General features: G+C 37.5%; 1 protein-coding gene across 7 annotated transcripts in view; it reads left to right on the forward strand.

Moving 5' to 3' along the window:
• The window catches only part of DLG1 (discs large MAGUK scaffold protein 1), a 434654-nt gene that overhangs the window by 342781 nt on the left and 79311 nt on the right, over nucleotides 1-12562 (forward strand). For all 7 annotated transcript variants that reach the window (XM_079315711.1, XM_079315713.1, XM_079315714.1 and 4 more), the window contains one exon: nucleotides 1049-1213. In XM_079315711.1, the coding sequence (XP_079171837.1) occupies nucleotides 1049-1213 (165 nt within the window). The remainder of the gene's footprint in view (nucleotides 1-1048; nucleotides 1214-12562) is intronic.

A 12562-nucleotide genomic window follows, 5' to 3' on the forward strand; every position in this document is an offset into this window, starting at 1 on the left:
GAAAAATTGGGGCTTTTTGAGTAACCACTGCAATTTTTCATAACTGTCAGACTTCACCATCTCTCCTTTGGTACATCCAGCTGAGGAGAAGGTCTGGAACTGTTTGAAGTTGGGTTCTGGTGGTAACAGAAGTTGTAATGCTCTTGCTTTTTTCTTAGAAGTTATTTCTTATCTGGAAGAAGTGGGTCTTGTGCTTCTCTACCAATTAGTATTTTTCCTTGAATTGCTTCTACTGTACAGTTGGGTTAAGAATGTGGTAAGCATTACAGGAGCTGGTAACTGATAGATCATTTCAAGCAGTTTCTTTGTAGTTTATCCTGTAGATCTTAACTTTGTAGTCTTGTTGGTGTTTTTGATGAAGGGAATGGATCTTTGTGGTAACCTGAAATCGAAATTGCATGTAACTCTTGAGAGGGTTAGAAGTTATGCACTGTTTGCCAGCTACTACCTTGGTGTGGTGCTCCTGTGCTTACAGACAAAGGGTTACTTGCAGTTATGTACTGGGTTATGATATAGAAAAGAATTATCAAAAAAAGTCTAATTTTTACTTAAGATGTAGTATGTAGACCTTGGAATTCTGTTTAAAAGAAACTCTAAGGAAATATCTTATATCCTAAATGTGCTTCAGTAACAGGAGTAACTTTCCCCAAGATTAAATGAGTATGTGTTTAGAAGGTTTTTCTGTACCTTTAATAATATGACATGCTTTCCCTATAAGCTAATAATAACTATTTATGTACCTGGGAGTATAGTAATAGTGAAAATGAATGTACTTAGAAAATGTTGGGGTGTTTCTCATGGACACAGTAAACTCTGCTGGGATTTAGGTATCTTTATAGTAATCCCAGGTGGGACTATAAGGGCTGGAACATTTTTGCATAGGACCAGTCTTTAAACTAAAAATACTAATTAAAATTTTTATTTATAGGTTTTATTGCCTTGAAGTCAGCAAGGTCATAAGAACAACTATTTCTGTCTGACTTAGTATTTGTGGATAATCTTTTCTGATTTCTGTGGTGGCCTGATGTTTTCCTGTAATTTTTTCCAGAAATACCGCTATCAGGATGAAGATACCCCCCCACAGGAGCACAGCTCCCCACACATTGCCAATGAGGTGACGGCTCCAGAGCTGGTCCATGTATCGGAGAAGAATCTGTCCCAGATTGAGAATGTCCATGGATTTGTTTCCCATTCTCATATTTCACCAGTAAAGGTAGGCATTTTTAAAGTTCAAGAGTGAACTGTTTTGGAATGCTCCTCAGGAATTTAATTCTGTGGGGCAAAAACATGGATGCAAAGCACCTCTTTCTGTTTTTTTACAGAACCGCTCATTACTGAAATTTACTTTGTAGACATTAAAGCATTGACTTAGTTCCACACATTCTAACTAGACATGCATGGTGGTAAAATGCCCAGAAAACAACTATAGGTAACTTAAGGGGCACTGTAGTTTGTGCTGTTGGTTTCATTTTGGGTTTTTGGTCAGAAACCTGTAGAGTCAATTCCAAGTTTGTTTCTAGTAAATATTTTAATTGAGGATCTGTGTGCAATATGTAATAAGCCACGTAAAATATATGTCTCTGGAGTTTTTCAGCATGCAGCACCATTATTTCCAAGATTACTTCAGAAACTTGAAGACAGATTTAAAGATCTGAGGTTTGGGAGGGGGTAACAATAAGCAGTTTTATTTACCATGTTGGTAGATAGATGTAGCTCAATCATGTTCTGAATAGCAGTGTTTTTGTGTGTCAGACTAAATGCCATTTTCTATAACATCTCTGAGTCTTTATGGCTGGTTTTGAGGGAAAAGTGGAGAAATTATTTGACACTGGGGAATGTTTGGGCTTCAGAGTGATGAGATGGACTTACATTGTGGTAGGCTTATAGCTTGGTACTTTAGCATGAATTGTTTGCATGTGATAGTGTCCTTTGTAACTGCAAAGAACAGATGCTGTTACACTGAGAGCAGCCCTGGGGAGAAGGACTTGGGGGTGCTGCTGGATGAGAGGCTGGACATGACCCAACAATGTGCATTCATAGCCTAGAAAGCCAAACATGTTCTGGGCTGCATCCTAAGCAGGATGGGCAGCAGGGGGGGAGGGAGGGGATTCTGCCCTCTGGGCTGCTCTGCTGAGACCCCACCTGCAACAGGGTCCACATCAAAAGGAGCAGGCCCAGTGGAGGGCACAGAGATGATTAGAGGGCTGGAGCATCTCTCCTGTGAAGAAGGGCTGAGAGAATTGGGGCTGTTCATCCTGGAGAGTAGAAGGCTCCATGGAGACCTTAGAGCCCCTTCCAGTCATAAAGTGGCTGCAGGAAAGCTGGAGAAGGAATTTTTGTAAGGTCATGTAGCCATAGGACGAGATGGGGAATAGTTTTAAACTGAAAAAGGGTAGATTCAGAGTAGATATTAGTAAGAAATTCCCATGGATGATGAGACACTGGCACAGGTTGCCCAGAAAAGGGGTGTCTGCCCTGTCCCTGGAAGTGTTCCAGGCCAGGTTGGATGGGGCTTTGAGCAACCTCATCTAGTGCAGGGTGTTAGAGCCCATAGTAGGGAATTTGATCTGGATGATCTTTAAGCCCCTTCCAACCCTAACCCTTCTATGATATTAAAAAAAAATGTTTTGAACCTAGTTATATTTCCATTTTTTCAATTATGAGGAAAAATTTTGTTGAATGTATTAGCTCTTTATCATTTACTTATAAAGATTCTGTAGAAGAACCAACTGTAGTGTGTGAGTGCAATTGTTTTCCAGCTTTTTTGAAAGTTTTAAAATGTGTATGATGATATTGAACCAGTGATTTTTACTTATATCTCCATAATGAATTCTCAGTATTTTTCCATAGTCTTCAGCTAGACAAGCTGAATTCTTTAAGCCCTAATGAATAACCTTTTAGAAGTGGGCTGTATTGCCCTCTGAAGAGCCTTCTGAGAATACTCATGTGACAAAGCTTTCAGTTTTGGGAATGGCTAGGACTTAACTTGTCTTGTCTCTGAAGTTAAACACACAGTAACACACTTTCACATGTCTAATTCCCTGAGTTTATTGATGTTCTGAAAGTAATGAAGCATCTTTTATATGCAACCATTTGAAATAAATTTTAAAAGATCCTCTTCCTCTGGGGACTTAAGGCCAGCTCTGTTTATTCACAAGCTTTTCCTAATTCCTTGAGCAGTTACTCTTGCCCTTTAGAAAGCATAAAAGGATCAAAAGGCAAAGAGAGGAGCTGTAAAATTGTCTGGAAGAAAGAAAGAAAACTATTTTTGAAATAGAATTAATCAAGTGTAGGTACAAAATATGTTGAGGCCTTGTCAAAATACTGTGTCTTAGGTCTCTGAGATGGATTGCTGTTATCTGTCTCACATTGTTAAATGCTGGGAAATCATCACTCAGTAGGGAAGAATGTTCATAAGGGAAGTATTATCTCAGTTTGTATTACCATTTTTAGCATATATCTGATCATTTTCACGTAACTCCTCTCTATTAATTTCAAAGCAATGTATGGTTAATTGAAATTGTTCAAAGCTTTGTTCATCTGAGAACTGGGATGGGTATTCCAGGTTTCAGTTGTTAACCAGTGTTTTATGTAATTCTGAATTCTGGTGCTAATTGACTGCTGGCTTATTTCTCTCCTGGAGGAAAAACCCAAGGTTGCTATTGTGTTATTAGCATAGCTGGTCTGCTCTGCTTTTGGTCTGATCTGCAAAAGATGTTCATAGTTTTGGCATAGCTCATGCTGAAGATCAATTTAACAACAACAGCTCTGATTTAAGAGTGCTTTGTGTGATGATTTATTTGGTAGGTTGGCTTGGTGCACTGTGCAAGGAACCAGGTCTTGGCTGATATACAAGGTCTTGATCAGCTTTCTTCAATAGTCCATTGCTTAAGGAAACAAAATGTAATAGAAAATATTGTGTTTATGTCATTAATAAAACAAAAAATAATAATATAAATAATGAATAAGAGGAGTTTACTTTTTGTTTTAAATATAAATGCTAAATGCACTTAAAATTTCAAGTACAGAGTTGGTAGTTTGAAGAAGTCAGTGGTTTTATGATTTTATGTTGCTTTTTAAGCAACATGTGTAGGCCAGTAAAATTGGATTTTGAGGAATACCTTCTCTTATAGCAAGCTGTCTGCAGTATGGAGCAATAATATAGAAGAACAGAAGGAAAGGAGGATACCTGGTTCTGTCTAGCTTGCATTTTGTGTTTTGAGAGAAGCTTTCAAATATTATAGGACTTAAAATAGCTTTAATAACTTGAACAGGTAAATCCTATTTTAAATAGTAGTTTTCAATGACCAAAAATGCAAATGTGTATCCCAAATTTTTAGGTAAGTATGTGGCTATTTATCAAATGTAAAGTACTGTAGTAAATGAAAGTAGTTTAACTTATTTGACAGGGGAATGGGCTGCCTCAGTTTCAGATTGGGTTAAAATATTGCACATTTGCAATTAGCATAAAATAAGAGAGACTAGCTGTACCAATTTAAAGTTTGAAGGCTTATAAGGTTTTGTTGGAGTGGAAATTTGTCAGTTTAAGCAGAAATGTTTGCTTTCTGTGTCTCTAGTATCAAAGAAGTAATCTTGGACCAACAGATTTTGTGTCCTCTGTTCTCTAATACTGTGTGGAATGGAATGCTAATACTGTAAAACACCTTTAAAAAAAAGTATTTAATGTTATAGAGAATCATGTAGAAATCCCAAATGTTTTGAAGAAGGTTTTCAGGTAGGTAAGCAGCGAGTAGAGAATTTCTCCAGGGTGGGGTTTCCAATCGCTCCGGAGGCTCCGGCGCGGGGCAGCTGCGCTCTGCGGAGCGGCCGCGGGGCGGCGCTGCGGGACAGCGGGATCCGGCCGGGAGAAACCGGCCACGGACGGGATGCGCTAGCTGACCTTTTCTATCAAGGAAAAAAACTTGGAATAACAGATTATCGCAAGGCTATAAAATCGTGGGGCAATAAGGCAAAAAGAATTAGTAATCTTTGTTTAGAGCAATGGGTGTGACAGATTATTTATCATATATGTGTATATATATATGATGTAGCATGGTAATTGAGTATTGAAGTGTAGAACCTGAATGGGGCTTCCAAATATTTCTGTAATACGTTTGTGTATTGTGTGTTGGTATTTGGGGCTAATATTTCATTGCTAATGCAGAAACTCTAAAGGGAACATGTAATAATTTGTAGGCTGTTAAGTATGCCTTGTACTGGAAAAGTATACCATGAATAGTATGATAAATCTTTATCTTGGTCTCAAATAAATTCTTAATATTGCAATATTCAATGCATTTCCATTATATTCATAATTCCAATTTGAAATTTGCACAAGTTTTAAAAAACTTTCCAAAGTAGTTGATAAGTTTATAAATGATATTATCATGTGGCTGCATGTGGTAACAGGAAGCTAGACTTACTGGCTGAGAAAAATTTCTATTCTTCTTCCTTTAATCAAATCTTTTTCAATCATCAGTTGCTGGAGATATTCACCATAGCATCAATCTTCAAAGGGTGTGAGGAAAATGCCTGCTCCTAGCTTGTTCCTTTCATGTGTCACAGATATGGACAGCTGAACAGAAATTTTTTAGTTAGAACATTGTACTGGCTTTGTTAGCCTAGTAAGGGGCCTAAAATTGCTTTTTCATGCACATGAGAATTTTAATTGCAGACTCAATCTTACATCTATAAGTGGCTAAAGACATTCTACTGGTTGAACGTATGGTATATTTAGAGCAGCTTTGTGCAATTATCAGTGGAGTAGGAGAATACTCTAGAAATTGTGAGAAGTCGGGTTGGGTTGGTGGGGGAAGTCTTTAACTCGTAGTTCCATAATCATGGACTCTTGTTTGTATTTCATGCAGCATAGTTGGCCATTTTTCCTGTCCTCACATGTTCTAGGAATGGTCATCCCTGTGCAGGGGGTGCTGGGGACAGGCAGTGCAGGGATCAGCCCTTCCATTGCTGGCTGCCTGCTCCATCTCCTGCACGGAGCTGGGATTCTGGCTGGGGCTGCTGTGTTCTGCTGCAGTACTTGTGCTTCAGGTGATGCAGTAAAAATCCCCACTTCCCTTTACCAAAGGGAACATGTGGATTAATGTTGTTTATCCATTTAAAACAACTGGAGGACTCTTGTAGTTACATAAACTTATGTCAGAGAATAAGACTGACTTCATAATATTATGACATTAAATGCAAATGACTTACTATTTTCCTGTCTCTGAACAATGAAATGCTTCAAATTGAGGTGAAATACTGTTCCCCATTGAATAAAAGATTGAGGTTTTACCCTTAAATTCTAGCTCAAGGAATATTTTTGCCCAGGTGAAGCACCCAGGGAAGCCTTTGAAGCAGTAGCTATACCCAGTGGCAGTGCCCCGTGCTTTATCTCTGCTTACCCTTTGCAGTGTCAGATCTGGAGAAAATATTCAGGCTCAGTTTGCATCAGAGTGCAAGTAATCTTTTATTAGAATATAAGCAGCAAGGCAGAGTTTGCCTTCTTTGGCTCTGTGAACCTCTATTGGAGCTTGTGATGGTGCATTGAACAGGGAAGGATCATTGTACACCTTCCCTGTTCACTGCTGAGAGAGGCAGTGGGTTCCTTGGGCAGTTGATTTGACCTAGTGCTGTGAGTGCCTGTAGAGTGAGATATCCTTCAGCCTTTCTTCTCCTCTTGATTAGAAGCAGCAACTTGTGGTTTTGTGCTCCATATCCTGTACTTTGTGAAGTGGACATAGTTTCAAGGAAATGTCTATGGTGGTTCAGCTGGTACCCAAACCTTTGCTGAGACAGGCTTTGTAATGCTAGCACAAGAGTTCTGCTGACTATTTGCACTGTCTGTGAAATAAATATCTTGTGCCCACTCGGTATATGCCTGCTTTTTTTCACATGTTTAGTCATCTTTGGAAAACTATTTCCAGGACCTAATGGTATTTAAGCTTAATGATTTTAAATTAACCTTGATTTGAAACTGCTTATCTATTAGTGCTGCAGTGCTGTGTAATAGCCCACTTATTCTGACTGTGGTATCACAGAAATGAGATATGGCAAGGTGGTACTTGTTCTTAAAATAGCTTCCAGAAGGGAGAGGAGAAATTGGAACTCGCTCTCTTTTTTGTACTGGCAAAACATGGTGAAGCTGTTCTAAAGAGCAGAATCAATGAGCATGTGGAGAAATGAGAGATGAGAAAGCAATGAATGCATTGCAAAGAGAATTTCTGCTGCACAAATCCCTTAAAGCATGTGCTTAAAAATAATCTTGATGTAAGTTTCTAGGTTTTCTTAGATGCAACAATAGATGCACTCAAAAAACATTATGGGAACACTTAAGCTGTCATGAAATAAGGAAAAAAAAATTGGGATTTAGTTGTTAAACCAAGTAAACAAAAATGCCCCACCAAAACCAAACCAACAACAAAAGAAAAGGGTAAGGAAGAAGATTTGTAATTACAGAGGGAGGTTACCAGAAGGATCTCAGAAGAACTTGTTTTTTCATTGCATTATCTAATAGGAATAAGAGCTCAGGGTTATAACAGATTAATGGAATAATCATCTCAGTACTCAATTTACAGTCAAAAAGGCAAATGGAACACAAGGAATAATCAGTGAAGCAAATGGGAATAAAACTGCATTATCTTATCACTCCAGAAATCTGCACCATTCATTATCTTGATTAAGAAGGCAAATTTAGATGCTCAAAGAAGAACAACAAGAATGATCAGAGATAGAGGGCAGCTACTGTGGAATGAAGAATGAACTACTTTGACCCCTCCATTTGGTAAAGAGTTTACTCAGGAGATACCAATTAAACTATAGTCAGTAATGCTAAGTCTCTAAAATTATGAAAATGACTAGGGAATGGGTATTTCAGAAATTAAAATTTATATCCAGAACTGTAGATTAGCAGGTGATAGTTGTTTTATAGCCCATAAACACAATGACCTACAGTCACCCTCTGAAATAATCTTTCAACTGCTGGTGGTCTTTTGGTTGCTGGCTATACCACCCAATGCATTACAGCATACATTGCTTCTTTCTTCAACTGCAAACAAGCACTTTTATTTAACTCCTTCCCATTAAGCTGTATGGGAATAGCTGTTACATAAATGTGCATATTTACACTTTCTTCCTTCAATGCTAACAGTCTCCTTTCCATGTGAACCCAAATCTTGTGCTGATAAGATTAATAGGTTCCCTTCTTTTTATCTCCTTTTCTCTCCAATCTCCTCTGTTTTCTCAAGTGTTTCCCCAGAAGTCTTTTAGAGCTTGTGGAGCTGTGGTTAAAACAACCTTCTCTGTTATTTGGGAGAGTTTTTCTGCTCTCAGGAAGTCTAATGGTTTTTATGATTTGAACCGTGCATTTTTAAGGTTAGCCAACAGTCAAAGTAATTTTAACTTCCTCTTTGCCCGAGTAGATTTTCTTGTCCTGCTCCAGTATGAGCGGGTAGGTGAGGTTAACCTGAAGATACTGTTTCCATGTAGAAATCAAAGATCACTTGACATGTAATTTGCAAGTTGGTTTATGATTGTTAGAAGGTTGCAATCTGTTACTTTTTTCTAAATCGAGAACTTTGTAAAGCTTTGCCATCTTCAGCTTCTGGTGTTAGGAACATACATAGAATATTGGGAATCATAAAGAAAACTTGAAGATACTCTCAGGCATGCTTATTTTTAGATTGGTATCGTACTTCAGTGGTCACACTTCAGAGGAGCTGTTATGCAGTCTCTAATTAAAATGCATTGCTCAAGTTCTTGATAGGTTACTGATTTTAAACTCCTGTAATTGAAGAATGTGGAAATACATGCAAAGGTGTCAGTTTGTGTTTTATAGTGAGAAGTAGTTGACCAAATCTGCCCAATTCTCCATAAGGATCTGCTCAATAAATTCTTGTCAACAGAGACAAGAAAGAAAAACTGTAACAGATGGACTGTGGATTAATCCACACATTAGAACAACCTAAGATACAGTAATCAACATCAAGTTGTCCTAGAAAGGGGTTGCACTATTTTCACCCGAGGTTTTCCCTGAGCTCTCGGTGCAGTTGGGTTCATTTTGATGACTGAAGCAAGCCTCAGGAAACTTGCATTAAACACAAGATGTTTTTATCAGTCTGGCGTGCCAAAAAGATGGGCAGGAGGTTCATGAGCAGGGTGCGGAAGACCAGGCAGTTTAATCTGCCCAGATTGGTAGGTTGTCTGAGGTGTATTGTGAGTAATAAGGTAATGATCTTTTATATTAAATATTTATATTGAAATAGATCATTATAGAATAATTGTGCTGGGATGTTTACTTGTAAGTTGGTTTCAGCTGTAGGATATATACTTTTTATTGATTATGTAAATGAGGCTTGGTCAAGAATTGTCTTTCAGTCCTATCTGAACTAAAAGTTATGATAGACTTTCTAGCATCTCTTAGCAAAAAGGGTTAACCATTTTTTTTCTCCACAGTATTTGAGTCCTGAACTCCAGGGCTTTGGCTTAGAATACTGCATATACCTGTTTATGAGAGTCAGACTTAGGCCAGTAAAAGTTTGTTAAATCTAGAATTCTGAAAGTAAGAAAGAACCATGAGTTTATATCTACATTTTCAGTATTGTTTTTGTTCCCATGCCTGAAGAGTTTAAGTTATGTAGTCTTATATTTGAATATCCAAGTTCTAAACATTTCTTTTGCCTCTGTTTTTGGTCAAAACCTAAATAAGTCCCTGCCATTGTTTTAGGTGATTCTTGAGTTTTCTCTGTTAAGACAATCAGTTTTTTTTCCTTTGGGGTTTGTGCTTATTTTAGCTGATACTCTGTTCAGCTGAGTGGTAGTAAAACTAATATAAGACACTTCATATGCTTCAGGGGGACTGTTGTTTTTTTGTTTAGAAAGGATAATTGAGATGTAACTGCTGCTTCTGTTCACAAGCAGTATTTGTTGCTGTGCCTTTTTAATTTTAGGTGTGCATTCTGCTCATAAAGTTATGCCCAGGAGACCTTTATCTGAGAGATTAAAATACAGCATTATGTCATGTTTTGACTTGTCTCAGCAAGCTGATAATACCAATTTGCTTGGATATAAAGTCAGAGGAATTGTAGTCCAAGTATTTGATATTGATTTTTACATTTAGTAACCACTGTGATTACTGTATCTTGCTAATTGTCTCCAGAACAAATAATGTTACTCTGCAACCTCTACAAGTGCAGATGAATCTTGAAGTATATTTCTTAACCTGTAGAGATATGTGTACTGATATAGAAATCTTAATTATGTGCTATTTTGTTTTGGGGTGGGAATTTTTTCAAATCTTCAAATTCTCAATTCTTGCCTAACAGTAAATAGAGTTTTTTGTTTTGTTTTAGTGCGTGGGGTTTTTGTTTGCTTTGTTTCTAATTTTAGTCCCATCATTCAATATCCAGAATATGAAAAAGGGGTCAGGGAAGCTCTCTACTCCTTTTAGGACTTCCTGCAGTTTCTTGATGAGCCTCCCTGTTCTGCCTGCTGACTCTGAGGGTAATCATTCACAGATGCAATTCCAGCTGCAACATCTGTGTTGATGATTTTCCTTTCTCTGGATTTTGCCTTTTCTGTGCAAATACAACTTTCTCCAGATTCTGCTTGTGGGTTTTTGTCCCTCTGTGGAAATGCTGTTTGACTGGAACAAGCCCTTGTTTTTACAACCTCCCACTGTTTTTTCATCTCTCCAAGTGACCATTCTTCTAATCTGGACTCCTTTGTGGCATCCTGATTTTGTGGTATCTCTAGAGCTATGCTTTGCCTTTATCTTCAGGTTGCTTCATAACATGTAAAAATCAGGGTTTGTCTCATCACCACAGTACCAGCTCCTTCTACAAATAACTGCAACTGTATCTGCTCAGGCGTCAGCAAATCTTGCTCGATATCATTTCATCCATATGGAGTGTAGGTGACACAGATTGCTGCCTTGCATCAGCAGCAGGATTGCATAACCTCTTCCTTAAGTACTTTTCTGGATTTCTCTCTCAATTGAAATTAAATCATCATTGCTTCACTTTCAGGAAGCTTTTTGTCCATGTGATGCTTTCCTGAAGTGCTGATTTCTAAAATCACTTTGTAATTGATGCCATAGTGGATTATTGGCAGTGTGGCAATCATCCTTGAAAGAACTGCCTTAAAACATAGCAAACCTCTCTTCTCTTCAGACAGATTGATATAACAGTAAAAAATACCTACTTGGTACATTTCTTGTCCATGTATTGTGGTGTTTTCTTGCAGAATTTTGCACAATATTCTTCCATGTGACTTTGTTTGGAGCCTATGGGGAGAAACAGAGAGAAAAATGAATTCTTGAAGAAGTTATTTTGAATTTTTGGGCTCTAAGATATTCAATAAACTGTATAGCAGTGTTGACATTCAAGGCTATGTGTATAAGAAGATAAATATTCTCACCTTGACTCTTTACAAAAAACTTGCAAATCAAAACACGTCATTTGTACCTTGTTCCAAACACCTTCAATCATAGCCAGGGGTTAATCAGTTTCTCTGGTAATAAATTTATAGCATTTTTCAGACTAGGTATTTTTTTGTGTCTGGAAAAACGTAGAGCTCAGAAGGTGCTGCAGTCTTCCTGTGAAAAAATTCCTATTATGAAAAGCTTTTCCATTTGCAAGGGTCATTGTATCTACTGTGTCTCAGGCATTTCTCAACCTCCATTATCTATCTTCTGCTCATAGCTTTAAGGACACTGCACAAGTCAGAGCCAGTTTCATATGACTTGCAGTGATAAGCCATTGTGTTTTATAAATATTAATAAAGTCTGTCTGAAAGGTGTGCTCAGAATATTGGCATGTGGTATGTTATGGAGCTGTGCTGGTGAGTAGAAGTAAATGGTGCATTGATCTTGCTACGACAGATTTCAATTAATGTACTTCTTATTTCTGCTTGTAAGAGAAGCCAGCAGGAAAAAACCTGTTATTCAGACTAGGATAGCTGTCAGTAAGAATTTGTTAAACAGCAGATTATGTTGCAACCCAAAAAGTATGAGAGGGAATTTGATAATTCCACTAAAATGCACGTCCTGAATCAGTGGATTTTTAGAATTATGTGTCTGAAGGAATTTTTCTGCCTTTGTTTATCATATGGAAAGTTTTCTACTTTAAAAATGTTTACCTTGGTGCTATGATCATGTAGAAATATAGAACAAATATTTCTGATAACTTTTGGCTTTCAAGAGATGAGCTGGTATTGAAAGCTTGACATTTAACTGATTTCCAAAATAATCCCTCCAATGTGAGCTGGAGGATTTTTTTAAAAATAGTTGGCTATAAAAATTTGAATGGTGAGTTCTGTAAGGTGATTTGAGTTCCATATAATCTTTCAGATAATTATTCTGAATTACTTTTTGCTATGAAGAGAACAGATAAAACCTATAACAGTAGTACTTGTCATGTGCATGGGAGATCAAAATAATCGTACTGAAAAGTCATTAGTGAATAGTAAGATTTTTTTGGTTTTGAATTATTCTACTTTTTGGAAGTAATGTGTAGTCAGAAAGATAGATACATATATATATACACTGTTTTCCTAATATGCTTGCAGT

This window comes from Erithacus rubecula, assembly GCF_903797595.1.
Source record: "Erithacus rubecula genome assembly, chromosome: 11".
In the NCBI taxonomy this organism is placed as follows: Eukaryota; Metazoa; Chordata; class Aves; order Passeriformes; family Muscicapidae; genus Erithacus; species Erithacus rubecula.